The sequence below is a fragment of the Rhineura floridana genome, chromosome 12 (genome assembly GCF_030035675.1).
Source record: "Rhineura floridana isolate rRhiFlo1 chromosome 12, rRhiFlo1.hap2, whole genome shotgun sequence".
In the NCBI taxonomy this organism is placed as follows: domain Eukaryota; kingdom Metazoa; phylum Chordata; class Lepidosauria; order Squamata; family Rhineuridae; genus Rhineura; species Rhineura floridana.
Window position 1 is genome coordinate 43,078,466 of NC_084491.1, and position 26,825 is coordinate 43,105,290.

Sequence of the window (26,825 nt, forward strand, 5' to 3'; positions counted from 1 at the left end):
AAACAAACAATGCTATCGAAAAAGAGCCCACAAATTAACTGGCAAAACTTAAAAGCCTTGCAGCCCTTCCTGAAAGACAATAAGGAGGGTAAACTTTGCTTGATGTTACAGCTGCTAAGGCCCCATTTCACGCATACAGCAGAACCAAGTGGGAATAATGCTTGACCTCCCCTCGCTGGATCGTCACCTTGCAGTGGTGAGTGGGCTTGCGTGTTCCAATAAACCCTGTGAGCGATGCCGTCGGGAGTCATGTACTCCCAGCAGGGTCACCCATGGCAGTAAGGTCAAGGGAGAGGAACCAGACAAAGAACGATCCAAGAAAGTCTTCAACGGCAGAATAGGCGGAGGATAACAATCTGGGTTACAACGGCTGTGAAGGCGGACGAAGGCTGCAGCAGATAAAAGACTTCCAATCGTCATGGTATCCATGCCATTGGATCAAAGCCTTTTTCTGTCAAGATTGTGTGTTGATCGTCGTGTCCTCACTGTGGGAGGCTGTATGGATCCAGAATTGGCCTGCACAGTCACTTACGGACCCACCGTTAAAGATTTTATCTTGGAAGACAATCTTACTTGGCCACGAGTGATCGCCAATGAATGCTTGACTTGGACTCTACCAACACAAAGTGGGGGGGGGGGGAATCCAGAAAAATAGGCAGCTGGTGAGAAGGTTTGGATGACCTTTTCTTTCTGATGTGCTGGCTTTCTCAATGTCTGGGGACTGCAGCTGGTTCAAAATAAAGCTGCAAGATTGTTAACTGATTTGATCGCATGACTCTGGCTTTACCAGCTGCATTAACTTGCAGTCCACCTCCGGGCCCAGTTCAAGCTAATGTTTTTGCCCTTTAAAGCCCAATGGCTTTGGGGCCAGGATACCTGAAAGATCACCTTCTCCCATCGAGACCTACACCCAACCCTCAAGACCCTCTTCAGAGGCCCTACACTGGGTGCCCTGTCAATAGGGAGGGGGTGCCAGAAGACAGTCCTGTTTGAAGATGCCCTCTGTTTGAAGGGCTGTCCAGTCTAAATCCAGTTTAATGTAAAGAATCATAAGTAGCGACACTTGCAGGAACCTTGAAGTTGCTCATCAACTGTTTGCAGCACCTAGATAGCACACTGAGCAGACACCTGTTCACAGCCTTCCCCACTCAGGAGAGATGTACTGTAATTCTATTTCAGGTAAAGTAATGATCTCTAAATGCTTCTCTGTACATATACATTAGCACATGAAAATCATATGCAAATCTGTACCCTCTTTTAGTCTTCTTTTTTTGTGTTGCATGCCCTCTTTTTGGTGATGAGTAGTAGGAAGAGGGCATTTTTGGTCATTGTGAACCACCGCAACCCTGTTGCTATGGGCCTCGCCTGGAGCCTTTTCTCTGGTTATGTCAGTGCCGGTTGAAGACTTTTTGTTTTTGTTCTCCCCTTTTAAAATCTGTTGTTTTAATATCTCAACTGTAATCTGCTCTTTATTGCCATGTGCCCTTACTTAAGCTGTGAAACTGGGGTTTTTTTTGCTCTTCTCTGCTGATAAAATATTTATGCTGCAATTTGCTGGGTTTTATATTTAAAATTTTGATATTTCAATCTTGCATGTTATGGGTTTTATGCTTGTGAGCCATCCAGGAAGCAATGTTATTGGGCAGCGTACAACTGCAAGCATTTGCAAGCAAGCAAACAAACACACACACAAATCAGTGGGGTCATTGTTTTCTTCAGGGGGGCACCCGAATAGGCCAGCCTCCTCCTGCAGTCTGAAGTGGCACAGCCTAGGGGAAAGTTTGTCACTTGGTTTATGTGCACGTGTAAAAGCAAACCGAGGTGAACTCACCCCTTGTGTGTAGTTGGATGAGGTGGAACAAGTGTAGAGTTGCCCTATGTGAGCCCATTAAGGAAAGGACATTCCCTGTGAGCATGACTGTTAACAGTGATTTTGCACAACTGCAGAGAATTGGGAGTCTTGGGTGCAGAAGTCAGTTACCTAAATGCATAATTCTCAGGGATGAGGTTCCAAGCAGATGTTCCTGATTTTTGATGAGCAGGTCTTTGCCCTCTCTGGCTGAGTCGCTTGGCGAATGCCTTGTCCGAACTGGTCCCTGCCCTTGATGCATCACATTTCTGCTGGTCCCTCCCTCTTCCATCACAACCCAAAGCCACGCTGAAATGAGTGGGAACTGCACAAAGTCCCTGAACTGTGACAGAGTCAGTGAGGAATGTTTGCAACAGTCCCAAAGAATACAGGATTAAGGTATGTTAATGTTTGATAAAGGAAATTAACATGTTGGCATGTTTGAAACACAGCCACTTCAGCCTTACTTTTCCTGTGTACTACCACACAGGGAGGGTGTTATTATCAGCAAGACTATTCATTTAGCTCCATTGACAGTTGAGTTTCAGGAGTCTCGCTTGCAACGATTTCAGGCTGCTGAAAGAAATACACAGCTCTGTCCCTGATATCAGCTCGAGCGCGTTGTTCGTTTCCAGAGTTCTTGCTGGAATGGAGCCCAGAAGCATCACATTCCTTGGTGGTAGCCACAATGGGGACAGGTGGGCACACAGCCTGAAATCATATTGCTCCACAGCCAACAATGGATCATTATTAGGGCTATTTTTAGCACCATCATTAACTCCATTGAGCATCACTATCCCCATGGAAACATCCGGTTTTGACTTCTGAATCGGTGTAGCAGGTTAAAATCTCTGCCTTAGTTCCATTCTGAGCACAGGCCAGAGAGCGCTGGTTCTTCAGCAGGACATAGGCACACTTCACTGTTTTCTGGACTGCATCAAGATTAAAACAGGCAACAGACACAAACCCATATTTTTGAATGGCACCTCCCCTGAAGCAGAGTTGGACAACCTGTGGCCTTATAAATGTTGTTGGACTCCATCTCCCATCTGTCCCAGCCAGCATGGCCAATGGTTAGGGATGATGGGGGGTTGTAGTTCAACAACATGTAGAGGGTTACAGTTCCCCCATCCCTTCCCTAAAGGATCAGGTTCACAATCTGGGGGTGTTCCAAAATCCAGTTTTGTCATGAAGGCCCAGATGACTTCAGTGGTCCGGAGTGCCTTTCACCAGCTGAGGATCGCAACCTTTCCCAACCAGGGTGCCTCCAGATGTTGTTGGACCACAACTCCCATCAGCCAGCATTGCCAATGGTCAGGAAAGATGGGTGTTGTGGTCCAACAACATCTGGAGGCACCCTGGTTGGGAAAGGCTGGTGTATCAGCTGCAGCCCTTTTTGGGCAGAGATGTCTGGTAACCTAAGACTACTGCAGCATGTAATACACAGGGCTGACCTTTGAAAACTGCTTGGGAACTGCAATTAGTACAAAATACAGCTGCTAGGTTACTAACTGGAGCCAATCACTGGGAACATATCTCGCCTGTTCTTAAAAAGCACCACTGGGCCTAAGGTTGCCAGGCTCAGGGCCTGAGACTGATCCTGTATCTTTAGGAGAAGAGAAAGTCAGCCAAGTGCAGGCGTTCTTGCAACAATGTAATGGGAAAAACCACAAGGTGGAATCCTCCCTTTTCCCACTCAACTTTTAAAGATACAGAAGACCTCTGGGAGGCCGGGCCTGCCAACCAAGAAGGCTTCTGTATCTTTAAAAGTTGAGTGGGAAAAGGGAGAATTCCACCTTGTGGCTTTTCCCATTACAGCGTTGCAAGAACACCTGCCCTTGGCTGACTTTCTCTTCTCCTAAAGATACAGGATCAGTCTCAGGCCCTGAACCTGGCAACCCCACATTGGGTCATCACCACCACAATGCAGCGAGGCAGGTCGGGCTGAAAGTCTGTGACTGGCTCAGGGTCATCCAGGTTAGATCATGACCAAGCGGAGATACAAATTGGATACTCCCTGGGTTGACTCCCATTCTCTCTGAACTACAACTCTCAGGCTGTCTCCTAGATCTGGGGGGTGGGGCTGGACTATGACCTGAGGGACCAGGGTTCGAATCCCCACGCAGCCATGAAGCTCGCTGGGTGACCTTGGGCCAGTCACTGCCTCTCAGCCTCAGATGGCAGCAATGGTAAACCCCCTCTGGATACCGCTTACCATGAAAACCCTGTTCATGGGGACACCATAAGTCGGGAGCAACTTGAAGGCAGTCCATTTTTGCAAAGGACAGAGTTTATTGATAGATACATAAACCAATGGACCATTGGGAGAGGGGTCACCAATATCACCAATATCAATAAACTCTGTCCTTTGGAGCACCTCAAATATCTGAGGAGTTTTCCTTCCACAATTTTGGTGCTGCAACTCGGATTTGAACCAAGATTGCTGCAGCATGGAATTGGAGCATGGAATTGCATCTGCTCAAATGCATGCTTCTTGAAATGCAATAGAAATCATCAAAGGAGAAAGCTAGAGAAGTTTATCTGCGCAGGTTTTTAGCAAGAAGCATTGCCCATGAGGGAAGAATGTCTTAATTCCAAAATGCGTTGGGCATAATAAAACATTTTGGCACTTTGAGAATTTTTCCTTTCTGGCTCTCCCCATGCCCCCTCCAATAAATGCATGCACATTTAAAACTACCCTGTGGCACCAAGTACAGCATATTGCTCTATGCCCTCACATCATTTCACATTAACATAGCCACGTTTCTAGGGACTATTGCCTGAAGTTTAAAAAGTAAGTTTATTCTTCAGAAGGCGTTGATTCTGGTTTTGCCTTCACAGTATTGCCAGGGTGCTCCTTTTCCCATTCTGATGCCAGCTAGGGAGGGAAATACGTTTTTGCCTCCTGGCTGTGATGAGATCAAAGTTAGCCCTTCCACAGACTCCGCTGGGGATAACACCTGCAGCCCCCTCCTTAGTGTTCTAGTTGCTGTGATACTGATCAAAGACCGGGATTGCTTCCTAGACTGGCGCCTGACATGGCATCCTTCATAAAAAATGGGCATAAGCAGCCCTGGCGTGCTGAGAGAGGACATCTCATTTACAGTTTCCTGCTGGAACTCTGGTACCTTCAGCAGCTCATCAAAACAGCTATCAGGGACTCGGCGAGTGGGAGCAAACGCACATCTCGGACGCTGCAGATTAGATTTTGCTCACACACGTTGCCAATTTGCTTCAGCCCAATGAGTTGGTGAGGCTCAGCTCCCTAAGGGCCTGCCGGAATGGTGAGCGGGGGGGGGGGAGTGGAATCTTTTTGCATTTCTGAGGGGCCACTCAGGAATGTGTCACTTGCAATTTTGGGTCTCCATATCTTCCTCTCCCTTCCCTCCGCCCAAATACTCGGCATCCCTGGATCTTTTCTCTCCTTATAGACTTGCCACCATGCAAACAGTTTTGTGTTTGTTTTTTTAGTTCCAAGAAGAGCTCGTTCGGGGGGGAAGGTAAGAGTGGGGAGGGGAAAAGACTGAAGTATATGTGTACAGGAGCAGACTCAATCTCATTAGCTCCCAAACCACATGGCTTTCTGGGCTCACAATATCCTATTCCACATTCACTTTCTTAGTCTAGATTTTTGAATGAGATCCGCAGAAGACAGAATGAAAAAGCCCATTAACAGGAAACACAGTCTATTATCCAAAAAATTAAACTGACTTTGGGACAAACTGGTAGCCCTGTGACATGATCTGTCAGAGGAGGAAGGCCAGCCCAGACAGGCGGTGCAAAGCCAAACCTCCTTTGCTCTCCTGGCTGCCCACAGGCAACTGATGGCAAATCTGTCCAATGACCAATCTGAGCTTTACCCTTCCTCCATCCCACTGTAGGAACAGAAGCCTTGAGCATCTTACAGCCTGATTCAAAGCATATTTATTCAGAAGTAAGCTCATTGTGTTCAGTGGGGCTTATTGGACCCAAATAAGTAAGTATGCATAGAATTACAACACAGAAATACAGGGCACAAGATGGCCACCAGCTTGCACGGCTTTAAAAGGGGATTAGACAAAATCATGGAGAATAAGGCTACCAACGGCTCCTAGCCACAATGGCTATGCTCTGCCTCCACTGTTGCCTCTGTGTACCAGTTGCTGGTGAGCATGAGTGGGGAGAGTGCTGTTAATGCTCGGGTTCTGCTTGCTGACTCTCCATGGGCATCTGGCTGTCCACTGTGAGAACCGGGTGCTAGACTTGATAGGCCTTTGGTCAGACCCAACAGGGCTCTTCTGATGCTCTTCTGCTCATTCATAAAACATTGTGCCCATCCGTTACCTAGCCTGCCCTTGAGAGTAGGAGTCCAAAGCATCTGTAGGACACCAAGTTAGGGAAGGCTGGCCTGGGGGTGTACAGATACTACTGGATATTCTTCACCATCTGTCTTTCAGGATTGACCCTTTCGTAGAATCTGAATGCAATCACAGTTTGTAATTTTTCATGCTGTCAGGACTACGGTTGACATACGAGGAACACTCTTCAGACTTGTTTGTTTTGTTCCTTGCATCAAAATGCAACAGCAGTAAAGGGTAACTGCGTTTACGGAGGGTGAAGGAAAGGAAAGATGGCGGCAAGAACTGAGCATCAGCTGAGACCAGTGGAGGCTGTTCCATTAGGGTCAATGGAGCTCTGTCCCATCAAACTCAGTTTGTCCTCAGCCAGCCTCTACTTGTCTGCCTTCTCAGTTAACAACCCCTCCAGGGGTGGCCCTGGCTGTCAGCCTCTTCCTCCTCCTTAGTCTCAATGTTGCCTCTGTAGGGAGGAGGACACTAGAATTAGTTGGCTGTGCTGGCCATTGGCCTTCTGTTGGTTCCTCTGCTTTCTGCCCTTCCAGTCCTAATGGGCACCGGCCACTACTGGCTGAGACGGGAAAGAGGATAGGACCCTATGGGGTGGTGTCGCATTCTGGTCTGATGCCAGAGCCCATGGAGAAGGAGGCAAAGCTGGACCATGGACAGCTCCAAGGGAGCAACCTCCTGCAACAAAGGTTGGGAGCAGAGCAGACAGGCCTTTTATGCCTCTGTCTCCAGCTACCTCCTCTGGGCTGCACCCCCACCTCCACTGTAGAGAGCTTCAGAGCCTTGAAATGCCAACGCTTTTGGCCTGAAGACACTCCTCCTCTGTCCCATAGCCTCCCTCCTGGTGCACTCCCTGTGCCACCAGACTGGTGATGTGCAGTGGGAGCCATCTGGCTCTTCAGGCTCAGGGGAAGGTGCCCAGGAGGGTCTGGGCTCTGGCCTTGGTGGTCCGGGAGGTTCCTCAGTGGGCCCCCATCCAACAGCCTCGGGCTCAATGGTCGCCTTATGTTCAGCAGTTGGCTCTGAGCCCTGAACCTGACTCGGTCCCCCAACTGGTGCTCCAACAACCTCTGACTCCATGTCTGGATCCCTGCTAGATTCAGGGGTCATGAAGGGTGGTAGGGCAGAGTGTTGGCTGGCCCATGCCATGATTTAAGTTCATGCTTCTGCCAAGCCCTGTATCCTACCAAGAAGGGGCCAACCCCTTCAGGAGGATCAGCTCTTTCCAAGAAAAGGGTTAGTAGTTTTTCCTGATGTTTCTGTCAGAATTACCTAATTACTGGAGTTTCTTTGCTTCTCAGGAGCCTTGGCTGCAGCCACTCAACGACCCAGGAACTCTACACTGCACCGTCTGACCCGGCGGCTTCTGAAGAACTACAGCAAGGGAGTGAGACCTGTCAGAAACTGGGCCGGGTCCACCACTGTCTATCTCGACCTCTTTGTCCATGCAGTACTAGACGTGGTAAAGAGAGCTTCTAACTCATTTAAAGCTGTTGGCCTGCAGGGTGGAATAGCACAGCACTCTCTGTGCGGGGAAATGGCTTTAAACAGGGACTAGACCCCACGTGTGATGCATTCCTGTACTTAATGAAGTATAAATGTGGGTCGGGTGAAAGTAATTCTGCATCAAATCATGTAGCAAACAATAGCAAACCCTGCAATTATCTGCTTTGAAATTGCTGTTTTGGAAGATCTACAGCGGAGAATATTCCAGAGACCGGGTGGTAAGGATGGGGGAGAAATTTGATTCACTTTACATTTTAAAGGCAAAGCTGCCTAATTTACACTTTCTAAAACAACACATGAAGCAAAACATAGACATCCTTTGAAATTCACAGTGCTCCGAATTTTGCAATGCAGTTCTCCAGCCATGCAACATGTACAAAAATGCATATGTTAGTGAAAATAACATTCAAAAACCCATTACATTAAGGGAAATTGCTTTGCAAAAATGTGTACATTAGGCAAAATTGCATATAGAAATTTGTATATTAGGAGAAATTCACACTCAAATGCTGATGAATTTTCATGAGGACTTTTAAATAAATAAATTGATCAAATATATATTTTTTATCCAGTAAACATTACAAACAACTGAACACACATTAAAACCAGTTGCTCTATAAACTGCTAATCAGCAAGCATTTTGTCAATAATGCTTAAAAATAGGGCAACATTTAAAATGACTTAGGTACTGTTACAGTTTAAACATACTTTCAAACCAACTCCATCAGCTTGACCAGGAAACCGTTCCAAAATGGATACAGCAGCCTGTCCCTCTCAGCCTTATAAAAATTACAATACAAAAGCATGTAGACTCCACAGAAATGTGTATATTAGGAGAAATTCACACTCAAATACTGATGAATTTTCATGAGGACTTTTAATAAATAAATCACAAACTGACGTGGAGAATTTACCTTGAGATTGGAAAAATGAGAAACTGAGAGAAACCAAAACTGACAGGTTCACCCTTCCCTTCCTGATGTTCAGGTGCTGAAGAGGACGTGAATTTTTCTCATTTTTTGGAGAAGCCGTTTTTGCATAAAATATGCCCAAATAATTGATTGATTTTGCCATGGATGTTCCATTGCTGTTGCACTGGGAATCGGGATCTGATGAAGAAGAATGGAAAAGACTTGCAGGCAATGAAGGGATGGATCCTCTCTTTGGATCAGTGTTGAATTTCTCTTAAAAGAGAGAGTTAGCTGCAGGGACTCAACCCTGCCAGAAGCTGTTTTCTACATGTATGGGAGCAGGCTGTGTTTTTGCAGTAGTGAAAGAGCAGCCCTCTGCACGTGCTTTCTGATCTGTTATTGTTCTGTACACTTCTGGATTAAACCCTGATTTAGGAACATAGGGAGCTAATTTACACTGAGTCGGAGCGTTGGCCCATCTGGCTCAGTATTGCCTACATTGACTGGCAGCCGCTATCCAGGGCTTCAGGCAGACGTTTTCCCTGTCTGTACCAGAAGAAGTTGGGGGTTGAACCTGGGGCCTTCTGAATGCAACCAGACGCTCTGCTACTGAGCTACAGCCCTTCCCTGCTGGCACTCACAGCAGGCTCTGTTGCTGCACCCCAGCTCGGTGTAAGACTTAGCCTTTAGGCACACTTCGCACATGGTCTAACGAGCAAAATATAAACATTCCGTTTGATGCATCTACTTATTGGGGAAGGGGCACTGTTCAGTGGAAGAGCACATGCTCTGCATGCACAGGGTCCTATGTTCAGTCTCTGGCATCTCCAGTTAAATGGCCAAGTAACCATGACGTGAAACCCTGGGGAGACCCTGGGGAGCTGCTGCCGATCAGTCGGCAATACTGGGCTAGGGGGACAAAATAGTTGGACATAAAAGGCACCTTCATATGGCCCCACAACCTTCCTTTGTCCACTGAACACGTATATGTGAGGGGGAAAGGCCATAGTCCAATAGCAGAGCATCGGCCTTGCACACAGGAAGTCCCAGCTTTAGCACCTCCAGATAAGGCAGGGACTCGAGGGGCCTCTGCCTGAAACCATGGGGAGCTGCTGTCCATCTGAGTTGCAAGTACCGAAGAAGGTAGGCCTGTGGTCTGATTCAGTGTTAGGTTGCGCCTTGTTTTCCTAAGATGGAAGGCACTGTGACTGTACAAGGCCAGTATTTTGCCATTGTGATGCGAGGGATGGGTTTTGCTCATTTTGTTTTGCATAATGAACTTACACTGAAGACAACCTCATTTGTACCACCCAGTGATCAGAGAAGAGATTTGGCTGTGTAATCACCGTTGTCAGAAGCCGTCGAGCGGTTGATGCAGCCAAGGCCTTGGCAGGTGTGCACAGTAATAGATGAACCATTTGACAGCCATTGCGGCATATGAAGTGCTCCCGCCCCGTCATTGCTGTTGCCTGCGACTTCTTTTGTTGATCTCTTGCCTCCTGTTCCTGCACATAAAAAGCAGGGAGCAGTTTGAGAATCTCCAGTTATTAGGAGGACCTTGGGGAAATCTGATTAGACGGATAATCTAGTCAACGGAGAAAGTGTTCCAATTTGTTTAGATTGAGTTTCGTCAGTGCAGAATTCCACGCACCTTCGTATTCCACTCCGCTGACTAGAGCCTCCCAGACAGACGCCGAGGCATCTGTTCCAACAGGATGCCGAACTGGGGAAAGATAAATAAGAATGTGGAGGAATTATCTGTATGTTTGCTAACCACCAATTTAAGACTAAAGTAGGCTTCCTATGTTAGGAAGACTAATGAATTCCAATTCTCCCAAATACCCTCTGTTTTTAACAAGCAAGATGGAAGGGTTCTGTACATGCTCACACAAAGTGAGAGGGAAGTAATTATATTGGCCAGCTGGCATGGAGGAAAACTCTGAAGAGAATCAAGTTTTACTTTCAGACTTTCCCTCTGCCACCCCACCACCAGCTCCGGTACAAGGAGTGGAGGGGACTTCAACCACCGGTGGGCTGCCAAAATCAAAGGGAGCAGTTCCAGCAGCGATAAGCATGAATGGTGGTGTAAGTGGAGGTGCAGGCAAGAATTGGATCCTCATACAACAAGGGGTTGTACACATGAAGGGTTGTGATAAGGATGGCGAAACCCAGGCCTGTAGGTGAAAAGCAGCCCTCCAGACCTCTCTTTCTGGCCCCCAGGATTCTCCCCAAGCTGCACCCACTCTTCCTAGGGCCACACCCTCTCACGAGCCTTGTTTCATGCTCTCCTTGAGTGCTGCTGCCTGGGATGTGTCTTGAATTGTGATAAGCTTCCTCTTGCTTGCCAGAATGGAGAGAGTGAGAAAGAGAGAGTAAATCTCTGGCTTTTGAGTAGGTGGGTCGCATCCATTGCTTCTGCACACAAGAGAGAAAAATACTTGCTACTGTTGAAAACTATATAGTTACTCAATTTATGAGATTTTCAGACAAGCAGGAGAAAAGAGTTTTCTGGCCTTGCAATGGGGTCAAGCTACTGCCTGGAGCTCAAAAAATCCCTTGTCAATCCCAACCCTGCCTTCACTTATTGGCTACAAACTTGAAAGGGCAGGGTTAGAGCAACCAGCTACTAGCTCATTTAACAAAAGTTGCAGGGGTGGTGGCAGCTGATATTCTGGTGTATATTTCATGAACCAGACCACCTAGAAACTTAATTTTTTGAAAACAAATGAAAGCTGAGAGTTTAGAGATTAAGGTGACTCATCCAGAGACCTGGAGAGGTCTGGAGTCACTGGGCAAATAGTGGAGACCTGTCAACCCTAGTTGCTTCACCTATGGCTTTTGCATCTGGCCCACCCATCACTAGCATGTGGACCCTGCAAGGTTCCCCTCAAGGAAATTTTGGGCTCAGGCTGAAAAAAGTTCCCTGCCCCTGGATTTTAAGAAAGGGTTGTAGATAAGAAGGGAAACAGGATGAGAGATTCCTGCTTTCCCCTGAATTATTCCAAACTCACATTAACGAGTGACATCTTTGGGGCCAAGAGTTCTGAATCTGAAGCTGGTAACCCTTCTACTCAGGCACCATTGCTCACTGAAAAAAGGGTGTGGATACAGTGAGGATGGAGGGCTGTATTTTTAAATGTGCCCTTGAGGTTGTGCAGGTCCTTTCAGACCCTGGCATGTTTAAGGTAGAAGATCAGAATTCTCAGGGTGGTATCTGTCACAGTTCTTCCATTAGTGCAAGGATTTATGCTTGTGCAATGGAATTCCCCCCCCCTTGCATGTGCCCGGCACCCTCCCCAAATCTGCTTTGGAGGTTTGGGGATTTAGGGGGTGCACGGGGGGAGGAGAGGGGGGAAGTTCCATTGTGCAAGTATAAATCCTCACACTAATGGAACGAGGTATCCAGTGCTACATTGGATACAACTTCCCGTCATACGGGGAGCCTCCATAGCTTACAAAAGGCTCCCCTATGCAGACTTTTATCCGAAACATGTGAGGGCTAGGAAGAACCAGGACCCTGCAGACCTGTTTTTACTACTTTGGTGAATAACATCTGAATAGGTTTATGGTCCCTTGGTATACTTGAACTCTATGAACATGTGAGTTGCTCTGTGGGTGTGGCCTGGCCATTGCCTCCCTGGAGAAGTCTTGGTCCTCATTTCTGGTCCGGGGGTTCCTAGGCATGAGGGAGATGTGCCTACTGTTTTAACACAATTTTTGCACTTTCTAAGCTGTGTTTTCCCCCCTCTCCTCCTGGGCTGGGCACACACAGGATATGGTGGCTGTTCCACCAGCAGAGGGGCAACATACCTGCCCCTTAAATGCGATATGGGATTGCTCTGTCATTCTGTTTGGGGGGTGGAAAAGCTTCCGGACTGTGAGCCTTCCAGTAAGGAATATAGTCTCCAGTTTCTAGTTTTAAGCCCTGCATTTGCAGAGAATATGCATTATTCTTAGCAACCTGATTAATGTCAGAGTAACTAATTAGAGTGGAAGCGAAAGAAAGATAAGAGAGAGAAATGGGTGATTTGGTTAGAGTGTCAAGTGCCAGCAGCGTGCCATTTTGTCAATGATAATTTACTGTAAGGAGCATCAGGCAGACATGGATACCTGAGAGGTGAGGACCAACAAGATGGCACAGCCAGGTGAAGGAGATGACCATGGTGGAGCAGGGACTCCAGAGAACTCTGCATTCAGTTCTGGACAAATTGGTCAGTTCCCCTTTTTCTTATTTAAGTCAGTGTCAGACGCAACTCCTGCCAACCAAGGCAGAGAAGAAATAAGGCAGAAGAATTCTAGGCAGCACAACACACAGGAGAAGTGGTGTCCTGATTGCTCAAACTAGCATGCAAGCCTGACCCAGAAGCCTTTGGAGTTAGGCTTGGGAACATCTGTGTCCCTCTGAATACTGTTGGACTACTACTCCCATCATCCCTGGTCATGCTGGCTGCTGGGAGCTGCAGTGTAACAACACCTGGAGAGCCATAGGTTCCTCATTCCCTCTGTAGAAAGGCCAGGAAGTATAATCGGACCCTTGGCTGGTTTCCCGGCAGTCCCCATCTTTGGTCAGAGACAGGTGGAGGCATATAAGTTGCATACGCCTGTTGCTTGGTTCTCGTGTTCAATACCAGCTGGGTGTTGGAGTCATGGACCTAGAACAACTGGGAGGATCCAAGTCTTTGCAGGTTCTTCTGTTTGAATTTACAAATGGGGGTGGGTGGGGGTGGAATAGTTGGAAGGGATGTGTAAATGCCCTGTTTAACCATAGGCAGTACAGCCTTTCTAAGTAGAACTGCATCAAATATATTTTCTTCATTCTAGACTTGTACACCCTAATCGTCATTGTTGTTTGCATGATTTGTACAATTTATGTTTTCTTCTTCTTCAGGACGCCCAGAATCAGAAGCTAACAACAAGCATCTGGTATCGGCAGGTAAGGCAGAGGAAGATGGAGAGAGGACCTTTGTGAGTTGAGGGAAACTTCATCTTGAAGCTGAATCGAAAAGATGGAAGTGCTATGGGTGGGTGGTTCCCATGTCTGGAAATTGGAAGAACTGCCTGTTCTTAATGGGGTTGCTGTACTCCCCTTGAAGGAGTAGATGTATAGTTTCGGGGTGCACCTGGAACCATCCTTGTCACTAGAGGCCTAGGTGACCTTAGTCGCTAAGATAACCTATGCCCAGATGTAGCTGGTGTGCCAACTGTGGACATTTCTGGATGGAGTAGCTTGGACATGGTTAAACATGCTTTGGGCTAGACTGCTGTAATGCACTCTACACAGGGCTGCCCTTGAAGATGGTCTGGAAATTGCAACTAGTGCAAAACATTGTGACAAGAATGCTGGTAGACGCAGCAAGCATATTACCCCTAACTCAAAACAGCTGCACTGGTTGCTGGTTATCTTCTGGGACCAATTCAAGCTGCTTACTTTGACATTTGCAGTCCTCAATGCATTTGGAAGAGGAGAGAGACCTGATTGCTCCTGCTGCTCCTGCTATTAATCCTTTTTTTTTAGGGATTTGCTATGAGTTTTTAAGGATTGTGTTATTTTATGGATTTAAAAATATATACTTGCCTGTTGTAAACTGCCCTGTAGCTTGTTCCACATTAAATAATTTAAATAAATAAAATAACTCTCACCCGGTCCTCCACATAGCCTATTTTGCCCTGTATGTTCCCTTCATGCCCACAATTCAATTCCACTTCATGGAGTGATGGGAAGTTTATGGCAGCCTTCCTGTCAGCGAGGGATGGGGCGAGCAGATTCTTTCCGAGGGGAGAGCACAGGGCTGTTAATGTGTCTAGTAGTCCAGGCAAAGCAACTGAGTAGAAGAAGCCTGTCTGCACCCCTTGGGCAGAGCTAGGGCAGCCCCATGAGTCCAACGTAGCCTGCCAGAATGATCACTAGATTCCTAGATGCAGACCTGTGCATCTTAAGAATATATATAGAGCCTGCTGGATTAGGCCATCTAGTTCCAGCATTCTGTTCTCACAGGAGCCAAACAGATGCCTATGGGAAGCCCGCAAACAGGATCAGAGCGCATCATTACTCTCCCCAACTGCAGTTCCCAGACTCTGACAGTGGAGGTAGAACACAGGCATCATGGAGATCTTGAGTTCCCTGAGTGCTCGGGCAGCTCACTAAGCCCGAGAAGTGTTTCACAGCAGTGAAAAGACAATATAACTTAATCCTGACTAATGAGGGAGCCCTTCTTTGAAAGCTTTGGTTCACAACAGGAATGCGGAACCCATGGCCCTCCAGGTGTTGATGGACTACAATTCCATGAACCCTGACCATTGGCCATAGTGATTGAGACTGATGGAGTCATAGAATAGTTGAGTTGAAAGGGGCCTATAAAGCCACCAACCCCTTGCTCAATGCAGGAATCCAAATTAAAGCATACCCAACAGGGTCGGAGTCCAATAACATCTGGAGGGCCACAGGTCCCCCACACTTGGTCTACAAGGTGAGGGCCTCCTGCAGATACCATCTTAGCAGGAGGTCCGTTCTGTACAATAAAGGAAATGGACCTTTAGCGTGGTGGCACCTACCCTGTGGAATTCCCTCCCCTTAAATATTAAACAGGCACCATCGCTATTATCTTTTTGGCACCTACTGAAGACCTTCCTCTTTCAACAAGCCTTGTAAGTTGAGACCTTATCCCAGTCTGCGTCTGTTAGAATTGCTTTTTAATATGTTTTTAAACCTTTTTTTAAAAAAACAGATGTTTTTAACCTTTTTTAAAAAAAGATGTCTTGAAAGCTTTTTAAAAAAATGTTTTTAAAGATGTTTTAATGCATTTTAAAGTCTGTTTTTATGATATTTTAAATTGTTTTTAGTGCTTTTGTTTGCTGCCCTGGGCTCCTGCTGGAGGAAGGGCGGGATAATAATAATAATAATAATAATAAAAGGTGGTGTTCCACGCTGTTAATTGTTAGTAAGTAAGGTCTTACTAGTAACCCATGTACCCCCCTCTTCACCCTCACACTTTTAAATTCAGCCCCAGGTTTCCTCCATTCCTATAAACAAGAATTAAACAGATTGTTCTCAGATTCCACCATGATGCATTCACCTTCTGTACTGTTTGGAAACAGATAAATGTATCCCTTCTCTCTTTTGCAGATTTGGAGGGATGAATATCTCACTTGGAATTCCAGTCGTTACGATGGGATCCAAGAAATTTCTTTGCCCATCAACTCCATCTGGGCTCCGGATATTATCATTAGTGAATCGTAAGTTTGGACCTGGTTGGGTTGGGCAGATGGTGACTCAAGGTCTCATCCAGCTCTCATGTGAGTTCCACCTCAGGATGCAATTGTTAAGCTGTTTTGATCTTGTTGTTTTTAGATGCCATTTCATTGTATTATAAAAAAGTTAAAAAGCTTTATTGTTATTCACCACCTTGGAGGCCCTATGCAGAAAGAAAGAAAGAAAGAAAGAAAGAAAGAAAGAAAGAAAGAAAGAAAGAAAGAAAGAAAGAAAGAAAGAAAGAAAGAAAGAAAGAAAGAAAGAAAGAAAGAAAGAAAGAAAGAAAGAAGCCTTGCAGACAAACAAATTCACATGCAAGCTCGATTGTGGTCTGTACACATGTACACGTACATACCTGTGCACACATACTCATGTAAATATGGTTTCCTTCCTTTTGTGCTCGCAGTTAAGAGTACTCTACTGAGATAAGAAATACTAAGTGGCCAGGAGCTCTTCTACTGACCAAGAAAGGAGACTGGGATTAATGTTGCATTGTTGGCAAGTTTGCCAGTAGCCTCTGCAAAAGGAAGTATGACAAGATTCTGGGCAGGCTGCTCAAGAGTTCTTTTCCTAGACCTACAGCACCATGCATCAAGGAGGGCAAACTATCTTTCCCCAAGCTTAACCTTTGATTGAATGCTGGCTTCCCTGTGCCTTGTGAACCTTCCCACCTAAGTTTTGATGCTTGTTCTGAATTCCTTTGCTGTCTCACCTGTTTCCTCGACTCTAGTGTTCCCAGACCCAGCCCTGCCTCACCTTTTTCCTTGGACCTGACCCTGCTTGCTTTATACCTCAGCCAATTTGTGCTGAGACCTATTTCCTACAGGCTCAGAGGCTGCAAAAGTCACTCATGTCTGAACAAAGGACTACAGATTTAGAAAGGAAAATAGCGTTCCAGGTAATGTGCAAGGCATTGTGGGCTGCCCCTCTGCTGTATCCAGCCTCTCTCTCTCTCTCTCTCTCTCTCTCCCTCCTCCCCCCTTCCTGGTGTAGTGTGGATGCTAGCAGAACCCCTGATCTCCCATACGTTTATTTGAATGCCAGTGGAGTGATCAAGAACTACAAGCCCATGCAGGTGGTGTCAGCATGTATCCTGGGAATGTACGCCTTCCCGTTTGACACTCAGAACTGCAGCCTGACCTTCAGTAGTGCTTTGCACACAGGTGAGGTGGGCCCTGTGGCATCTCGAGAGTTCTGAACCCAAGACCTGAGAGTTAATAGAGAAAGGGATGTCGCTTAGCGGCAGAGCAGCTACTCTGCATGCAGATGGTCTCAGGTTCAATCCCCAAGATCTCCAAGCAGGGCTGGGAGAGATCTAGTCATTACTGAGCTAGATGGACCAATGGTCTGACTCAGTATAAGGCAGATTTCTATGTTTCCATGATTGCTTGTGCAACACCACTATCCAGCTCTAGTTAACCAGAGCAGAGCGGAGCAGAAGCCTCTCAGTGGCCCAGAGAAAATCAAAGCCCCTAAAACAGGCTTTGGGGCAGACTTGTTTGCTCTTCTTAGCAACTCAGAGATTCTGCTCTGATATTGACACAAGCTGCCTGAACTTTGCTTCACATTTGCCTCACTCTGCAGGACATGAGTTGGGTCTGATTGGGAAAGGGCTGGCAGACATACCTTGGCATGACAGATGGCCACGCGCTGGCTGGCTTCTCTCCACCACAGCAACGGACTCCCTAACTCCGTTTGCTCCTTCTGAGTTCTCCACATTGCTAGCAAACATTCCATTCCCTAGTGGACTTAATCTTGAACGTGCCATGACCATGACTCATTTTGGGGGTAATATTTTTTCCCCTTGCATCCTTCTCAGTTCAGGATGTGGATCTTGCTTTGTGGAGAAGATATGAAGAGATCAAGAGTGACCAGCCGCTGTTTCTAAGCAATGGAGAATGGGAGCTGGTCTCTGTGCTCTCTGAACAGCGTGTTCTGCAAACTCAAACTGGAGGCTTTGCCCAGATTCGGTTTCATGTGAGTATCAGGGACATCGTTTTCTTTTGTGACCTGGGCACCTTGTTCCCTTCCATTCTTTGTCTTCCTTTCTCTTCTGTTAATTGCATCAACTAATGCAAAGGCTTTCTGGCTAAACCTTGTCATTTAGGCCCCTCTAGATGTTGCAAGGAAGAAACGGTTAACAGCACAGCCCTTTTCAACGGGCTTTACATGGCTAAAATTTTACTGTTGTCAGGTTTTTGTATTGTTGATTAGATGCCTGCTTGTCATTTATTTATAGCTGTCTTTAAAAAAAAAGTGCTTCTGCTTTATATATATATATATAATTCCTTGTGAAGCTGCACTGAGTGGCCTATGGGCCAAAAAGTGGAGTATAAAAAAACATTACTTTTCTGCAATCAGAACTGATGTGAAATCATCAGGGCTTAATCTTTGGGTTAAGGAGAAATTTGCTTTGCTTTGCATTTGAATGCAGACCTTCCTAATTCACACTTCCCGGAATGATAGGCAAACTGACAAGCCACTATTCCTCAAAATTCACACTTCTCCAAATTTTGCAATACAGTTATCTAACAACAACAAAAATGTGTATAAAAATGTTTCCACACACACTCAGATGCTCTTTCCTATTCTCCAACCAGGCAACCAAGAGACATTATCCGAGTTCAGAGATGCATTCCAGCCAAGGAAACATATTAAAGGAGGGTGCAAAGCAAGGCCAGAGAGAAAAGCTGGGAGGGCTTCATTTGGCCCCCAGGCCTGAGGTGCCCCACCTCTGACCTAAGAGTTTCCCCAAGTTTGTGATAAAAGAAGCACATTCTTAATGCCCACCCCCGGAAAGGTGCTATGCTTCCTTCATACCTATGCCTGAACTAAATTGTCTTTAGCAGGTCCAAGAGTGGGGGGGTCATCAGAAGAGGCCACGGCCCATGCTTCTGCATGAAGGACTGTTTAGGGCATGGCTCCCTTGTGAGCGGATGCTGCTGCCATGTACTTTTCCATGGGGACTGACAGAATTATCCACCTCTGTGCGGGAACACCTGCTTTGCATGCAGAAGGTCCCAGGTTTAGTCCATGATGGCATCCCCAGTTGAAAGGATCTGGAAGCAAGTTATGGCAAAGATCTCTTGTTGGTGACCCTGGAAAGTTGCTGCCAGCCAGAGATGACAGCATTGGCCGAATGGACGAACCATCTCACCTGGTGCATAGCAGCTTCCTAAATTTCCCCCATCTTCACTGCCTGTGCTGTTTGTGAGTAGATTTTCCCAGCCTTCTTGCACATTCCCTCACTTTCACCACCTGTTTCCTTAGCTTCCCGCCCTGCTCTGTCATCCGTTTCTTTCTCCTCCCTTCTAGTCCCTCAGCATCTCCTGCACTGCCTTCTGCATGGATCAGGCCAAGGGCCAGTGGCGAGTGGGGGCTCCATGTCTGTGGGGCAGTGGAATCCGTGCCAGGCTTTAGCCCAAACTTTCAAGGAGCTGTCCAAGGTGCTGAAACAACCAGCTGCCACTGCCAAGGGCCCATCTAGACCAGCATCCTGTTGCCCACACTGTCTCCAGGTAGGGCTGGGAATGTTTGCTGCCTGAAACCCTGGAGAGCTCCTCCCAGTCAATATCAACAATACTGAGCCCAAGGGACCAATAGCCCGGCTCAATATAAGGCAATTTCCGATGTTCTAATGCTTCTGATGGTGATTGGGAAAGCAGACGGACCTCTCCTGTTGGCCTCAGTGGACATGAAGAATCATATGGAAGGAGACAGTCCTTTTAAGCACATAACACACACCACTAATCATTAAGTTGCAATCCTATGCAAACTTACAAGGGAGTGAGTTCTGTTGAATACATTAGGTTTTACTTCTGGGTAAACATGCATAGGATTGCATGGCTACTAAATCCCCTCCCTCCTGCCCTCCTGACTCACCTGTTGTAGTTATCACTTCTCCAGGAGGCAGGGGGAATCCAGCCATTCTTCATAAATTAATCAACTCATAGGGGTGCCAATTTAAACTTGCCCTTAGACTAGCACTGAGATGGGCATGAATAAAGTGGATAGGGGCAGGTCAGGAATTGTTCTCAAATGCCCTGGAAAATCTCCTTCCCATGCACCCCAGTCAAGAAGATCTAGCTTGTTAATGGGAAGGAAATGTGCTTGGTTTCTTTGTGGGTAAAAGTCAACAACATGGCAGGCAAATTGTGCAGACCTTTTGAAAGCTTTTTCAGCTTCTTCTCAAGGGACGGGGAATGGAGGGAACCGATTTCTCTATGCCATTCACTGAAGGGCTGGTGGGGGAGGGATGTGCTTCTTGTTTTGATGAGCTTCTTGACGGAAAGTAAACACCTCATTAATTTTAAAGATATGAGCCCGCAAACTTTATTAATGCTGGAGCGAATAATGACGGGCATTTAAAGGGAAGCAGCATCTATAGGATGGGATGATAGGGATACAGGAGAAATTCGATTCAGTTCTCATTTAAAGGCGAACTGACCAAATTTGCACCTTCCAAAACAATACAGAAACTGAAACTCAGCCATCCCTTGAAATGTGCACTTCCCTGAATTTTGCAGTGCAGTTCTCCAGTCAAATAGTGTGTACAAAAATGCATAAAATAGGACAAAATGTGCATAAAAATGTATATACTTTTGAAAATACTGTACAAAATGCATTATATTAGGGAACATTGCTTTGTAAAAATGTGTACATTAGGCAAAATTGCATACAAAATTGCTGATGAATTTTCCTGAGGACTTTTTAAAAAGAAATTTTAGAAGGCAAGAGACCAGATGTGTGGGGCTGGTAGGCTGTTCTTGGATCTGTTTGCTCCTCACCAGAGCTTTGCTGGGCTCTAGACCGCTGAAAAGGAAGATTTTTCACTGTTCCCCGACAGCGGTGAGGAACTAGTGGCCCTGCAGATGCTGTTGCACTGCAACTCCTATTGTTCCTGACCTTTGGCCATATTAGCTGGGGCTGATGGGAGTTGTAGTTCAACAGCATTGGGAGGGCCACAGGTTCCATATCCCTGCCCTAGGACATCTGCTTTACAGGTAGATCACTAAACTGCTCTTGCCTTTGATCTCTGAAAATTTGTAAATCAGCTGCACACCTCCAGTAAACACAAATAGCTTATCTGAAAAAGTAATAGACATGTCTCACTCCCATGGATGTTAAGTTTTGCATGCTTGCAATTTCCAGACCTGTCCAGGAACCAGATATAAGTGCTACATACGTCTCCTTCCCCCTCCTCTATGCTCTATAATGGGGGTGGCACAAGGGCCGCAAAAACAGTCAGCCCCACCTGCAAGGGCCACATGCCAGCAATGGCCATATCCAATGTGAATGCACACCCACCCACATACAGCACACATATAGTCCACACAGACATATACACTCAGCACACATGTACTGTCACCACATATGCAGCACTCACAACCACACACATACAGCACACACACTCATCAGACATGCAGGCACACAGTGCTCTCCCTCTCTCTCACACACAGTCACATACTGTCGTACACAAACACACTCATTCAGCATTTCCATCCTCCTCACTCTAGCACTGGGGTGGGGGGTGGCTAGAAATGCTTCCTTTTCCTTTGTGCAGTCTGTAAGCCCCACAGTTTTGGAGCTTCTTTGCTGAAGGAATGAGAAAGGGAAGCCAACTCCAGCTGCAAGCCTGGGTCTGACTGTCAAGTCTCCACTTGCCTACTAGAGGCAGCTAGGCAAGACTGAGTGCTGGTGGGGTCCTCTGATGACAAGACTGTTGGCACCAAACCTTGGACAATATTCCATCTCCAGCATGCAGCTGCTGAACGGGCACCGAATGAGATTGATTCCCTTCATTAGCGCCAATGGGCTGCAAATACTTTTGTGTACTTATTATTACCTGGCGCTAATGGATATTGAAATGGTGGCATAATATTGCTAGCACCTGAAGGGTGTCTAATGGCAAGCGCAACTAAATCGAAAGTGCTCTCCTCTTTTGCTTTCTTCCTTTTGTTGGGGAATTTAAAGGCAATGAGTTTCCTTGCCTGTTAGATGGGACAGGAAGAAAAATATTTGGCTGACGAGAGTCGCAGGTGCCAATTCAAGACCCTGGACAGCTCCACAAGGATCTGGCCAGGAAGGAGATGAACATACTGGACTGTGCATGATGCTGAAGTTGGCTGCTACTAGTTGCCAGTGAGGATGTATTGTTGGGTGGCCCAAAGCTTATTTAGGAGTGCACATCCCATATACCTTATTTGTAAAGTGGGGTCCTCACACATTTATGAGCATTGGACAAATATGATGGGTTTTCATTTGTGGAAATTATTATGGCCCTCAATGAGCTCAGTATCCTACTCACAGCGGTATATAATGTGAGGTACAGTGGGGAGGAGAGCCTGGCTGGGAGTCCAGAGTCTGTGAGTTTAAATCGCCACTCATGTCTCCTGGGTGTCAAGGGCCAGCTGAAGATCACCCCCACAGGGAGTGGCTCAGGGGTTACATGCCCTGCCACTTGTACAGCTAGCTGCAGAGTCCCAAGGAGCCCAGTTGCCCCCCATCTGGCAGTTCCGGACAAGGAAGGGGCTGGCTTGTGCAGCTGTGGCAAGCTGAGCAGGCCCTAGCCAGCTGGGGAGGACTAGCCTCAGAGGGAGGCAATGGTAACCCCCCTCTGAATACCGCTTACCATGAAAACCCTATTCACAGAGTAGCCATAAGTCGGGATCAACTTGAATGCAGTTCATTTCCATTTCACAGCAAGGCTTATTGGGGGGGGTTTCTACAGTACATAAACTTTAGTTCCTTTTAAATTTTATGAATGAGCTGTTCCCCCCTTCACTATCGAAGCAGGAACTATTAATCAACATCAGCATCATGAAGAGAACTCTCTGGAATAACTTCACCATGAACTTTGGCATGTCAGTGTAAGCTATTGAAGTTACCAACAGAACAGTGCGTATTGGAAGCATTTATAACAAGCTGTCTCTTCTGAAGGCCACATCAGACTGTTACTGTTAGCCCTGAAAATGAGTGGAATGGCTATTACATGGACCTTGCAAGTTCAGAGGTCTCTGAATGTCAGTTGCTATGGAGCAGTAGCAGGAAGGGACTTCCCAGAAGCCCCTGGACTTGCTGGACCTCTTCTTATGTCCATAAGGATTGGGGTCACTATCATGGCCCAGAAGGTCAGCTAAGGTGGAACTGCATAGAAAGAGAGGTCAGTGCTCCAGAGACAGCATAAGTATCTGAGTCTGTGCTAACCGATAGCCCTCTTTCCTTACCTGATTCCCCCAGATTGTTATCTGCAGACGACCTCTGCTCTACGTGGTCAGCTTGCTGGTCCCCAGCGTCTTCTTGCTAGTTGTCGACCTAGGTAGTTTCTACCTGCCCCCGAACTCTGGAACAAGGATAACGTTCAAAACCAGCGTGCTGGTTGGTTACACTCTTTTCAAAGTCAACATGTCAGATGAGCTGCCAAGCACAGGAGTCTGCACATCTCTGATCAGTGAGTGGAGCCAGGGTAGCACAAATGGTATTATTATTTATTTATTATTATTTATTAAATTTATATCCCGCCCTTCCTCCCAGTAGGAGCCCAGGGCGGCAGTCTCAGTTAAGAATTAAGGAAATAATTAAGTCTGAATAGTGCAAGGGAATCACATTGGTTCACATGTGTAATGTGGGAATCCTTAAAATTATAATGTAAGGTACAATATTATACCCATACTGGAGGTGGAAGAACTGAGGCAGAGAGATTATGGATTGCCTAAAGCCACCGTGGTAGGGGCAAGATTCTAAATGGGATGCTGTGATGTGTGAAGCCCAGTCTCTAGGCCACTGCACTATTACCAGAACAATGAAAAGTGGGTTGTGATTGCACCAAGAAAATTCATAGCAGAAAACAAGTCTTCTGCAGGCCCAATGCCCTGGCTCACAAATATCCCCTTCTTCTCTTCCCTGCCTCAGGCATCTTCTTCACCATCTGCATGGCTCTGTTGGTCCTCAGCTTATCCAAATCCATCTTTCTCATCAAGTTCCTCTATTTGGGTAATGACCCTGTACGGGGGAAACTCTTGGCTTCTTGCTGCCGCAGGAGCGTTGATGACACTGTGGGTGAGAACTCCAAGGCTGTTAGGAGCACAGCAGAAAAATCCGGCTGTGTTGCAGGTACAAAAGGCCAAAGGGTGAGGGGAGATAGGAAACAAATTTATTCAATGATGCACAGTGTAAAGGAAGTGGTTAGAAAGAAGTTTTTTTCCTGCCGTCTCTCATGATGCTGGCGGCGAGCCAATGAAACTGATTGACACTGGATTCAAGGCAGGCAAATGTCCATCTCCACATATGCATCCTTAACTTGCAGAACTCACTGCCACAAGATGGGGCAATGGCCTCTGGCTTAGATGGCTTTAAAAGAGGACTAGGCAAATTCAAGGAAGAGGATAGGTCTACCAACAGCGATTAGGCATGGAGGCTAGTCTATGTCTTGAACATCATGGAGGAGCGATGATGGAGGGTAGGTGGCTCTGGCCTTCATGCCCTGCTTGTGGGATTCTTGGAGGCATCTGGTTGGCCAGTGTGGGAACTGGCTAGAATCTAGAACAGCGTTCCCCAGCCTGGGACCCTCCAGATGTTTTGCACTGCAACTCCCATCAGCCCCAGGTGCACAGGCTGGAGCTGATGGGAGCTGTTGTCCCAAAACACATGGACGGTACTAGGCTAGGGAAGGCTGCACTAGGTGGACTTTTGGTCTGATCCAGCAGTCCAAAATTTTTGGGTTCTTAAGGACTAGCCAAGCACAAACCTCATGAATCATGCTGCATGTCAACAAGGAATAAAGCTACGTCTCACCCCTTACATACCCAGTCGATCTCTGCGCTCCATCTTATCAGGAGGTCCATTCCACACAATATAGGAATCAGGCCTTAGTGTTGTGGCACCGACCCTTTCGAATTCACTCCCCATAAATGTTAGACAGGCACTGCCTCTGTTGTCTTTTTGGCATCTACTGAAGATCTTCATCTTCCAACAAGCCTTTTAAACAGAGACCTTTATCACAGTCTGCATCTGTACTGGAACTGGTGTTTTTTAAAATATATATATATGTTTTTTATTGTTTTATCATTTGTTTGCTGCCCTGCGCTCCTTTTGGGAGGGACATAAATTTAAATACTCATCATCATCACTATAGCAGCAGCAGCAGCAATTATACCTGCCCTGGGCTGGGATATAAGGATGGGTTGGGTTAAGTTAGGAATGAAAATGAAGCAACTCCTCATTCACCCCTCCTTCCATCATGGTAAAGGTGCTTTTGCCTTTTTGCAGGGATCCCCCTGACTAGGGAAGACTCATTTGTGAAATGCCGCCACACTGGAACAGCCACACCCTCAATGGAGAAGATCCAAAGAGGACTCCTCCCCATCCGCTCCCACCTCCATGCCCTGGACAAGGCTGTCCAAGCAGAAGACGACTGGCTTTCTCTCACAAACAAGCTGGACAAACTCTTGTTCCGGGCCTACCTCCTAGTGCTGGCTGTGTATGCAGTCACAATGGGTTCTCTGTGGGGAGCATGGAGCTTGCAGTAAGGACAGCTCCCAGGGGCTGGCCAACATGGTACCAGGGAGTTGCCGTGTAGGCATCTTAGGTGGCATTCCCAGTCATACTGTTATGCGCATCCTTATTCCTTCTAACATTGGACAGCACAAATTAAAAATGTGGGTGTTACTTCGGCACTCAAGCATTCTCTCAGCTGGGCCAATGGTCAGGGATTTGGGAGCTGTAGTCCAAGAACATCCAGAGGGCACCACATTGGCTGCCCCTGCATTAAGGCACTGACTGTAGGTAACGATTCCTCTTTGACTGTATTGCCTTCAGTGCTCTGGCAAAATAGCATCATCGCTTTGCAGCTTCTGGGAGGGTTTTTTTTCCTAGCAGGCCTTCAGGGGCTCCAGCAGAAAACATGATGGGATGGGCAAAGTGGGCACCATCCCTTTGACTCCACTTTCATGCTTTATTGAATGTCTCTCCTCTCCTATTAAACCTCTGTCTCCATGAAACCATGATTGCAGTATTATCTCCAAACCCAATCCAATCAGTGCATCACCAACCTCATCTCCAGTGCTTAGTTCACTCAGAAGATCCATGCAAATGCATTTTGGGTGATGGAAAGGCCTCTTCTAGGCTTTGTTTGGCCCCCACCCCACTTAAGACAAAGAACAGCAAGAAAAACTGAAGCTCTTTGAGCAGCGGTTCCCTTCTACCCTCCCCTGCCATTCCTGGCATGGGGAGTTTACACGAATGATGTATGGAAATTGGTTGTAATAAGTTTACAGCAATAAACGTCCTGGTTCCAAAATCAGTGAGGCTTCAGTTAGTCATGAGTCATCTGCCCCACTGATTTCCATAGGGCAGCCTTCCTCAACCTGATGCCATCCAGACGTTTTGGCCTACAACTCCTACGAGCCCCAGCTGATGCCGTTGGGATCACAGCTGTCCAGTTTTCTATATTTCATTCAGAACATGGTATGTGAGATAACTTGCCTGGGGCCAAGGATCGGGATATGGTGAAAGAAGGAAAGATATGGCTATTAGAAAGGGCAATGTGAGAGTTTGAGTGAAGCGACATCAATGAGGGAATGAGAAGCGAGCATTATTGGATGCAAAAGCAGCAGGTGCCCCTTGAGCACTCAAAGCCTGCCTGCTTTTCAGACAACCAAAAGGAACAGAAAAATCATTCATTATTCATGGGTGAACGTAGCTGTCAGGCCAAAAAAAAGGGGGGGTTAGTGGTGACCAATCTACGAAGTATGAGATCCCACAGGAAACTTGCGTGTAAGAGATCAGCTGCATATTTTGCTACAGAATGATGGACACACACACAAAAAACCCCACCCCACCCCACCCCACCCCACCCCACCCACCCCGTTTTCAGCACACATAGGTTGCTGGATACTTTTGGGCACCAAGGATTCTCAGAGGCTAAGCGCGAGGAACAAGGAGGCCCACATTGCCAGGCTGAGATGGAA

The 26,825-nt window shown here is 46.7% G+C and overlaps 1 protein-coding gene across 1 annotated transcript; it reads left to right on the plus strand.

Moving 5' to 3' along the window:
* Nucleotides 1-6,844: 6,844 nt before the first annotated feature.
* HTR3B (5-hydroxytryptamine receptor 3B) lies at nucleotides 6,845-25,856 on the plus strand. Its single transcript, XM_061592488.1, has 9 exons — nucleotides 6,845-6,881; nucleotides 7,494-7,654; nucleotides 13,498-13,542; nucleotides 15,733-15,842; nucleotides 16,852-17,021; nucleotides 17,678-17,835; nucleotides 23,098-23,308; nucleotides 23,770-23,970; nucleotides 25,126-25,856. Exons 1-9 carry the CDS (start codon nucleotides 6,845-6,847, stop codon nucleotides 25,383-25,385), a joined length of 1,353 nt encoding a protein of 450 aa, XP_061448472.1. The 3' UTR covers nucleotides 25,386-25,856.
* The last annotated feature ends 969 nt before the right edge of the window (nucleotides 25,857-26,825 follow it).

What these genes read in the sequence shown, in the direction of transcription:
- HTR3B (XM_061592488.1), top strand. Translation starts at nt 6,845, where the DNA reads ATGGACAGCTCCAAGGGAGCAACCTCCTGCAACAAAG. An exon ending in TCCATGCAGTACTAGACGTG is followed by an intron (nt 7,655 to 13,497) that starts GTAAAGAGAGCT and finishes CTTCTTCTTCAG; the next exon opens with GACGCCCAGAATCAGAAGCT. An exon ending in AGTCTGCACATCTCTGATCA is followed by an intron (nt 23,309 to 23,769) that starts GTGAGTGGAGCC and finishes TCCCTGCCTCAG; the next exon opens with GCATCTTCTTCACCATCTGC.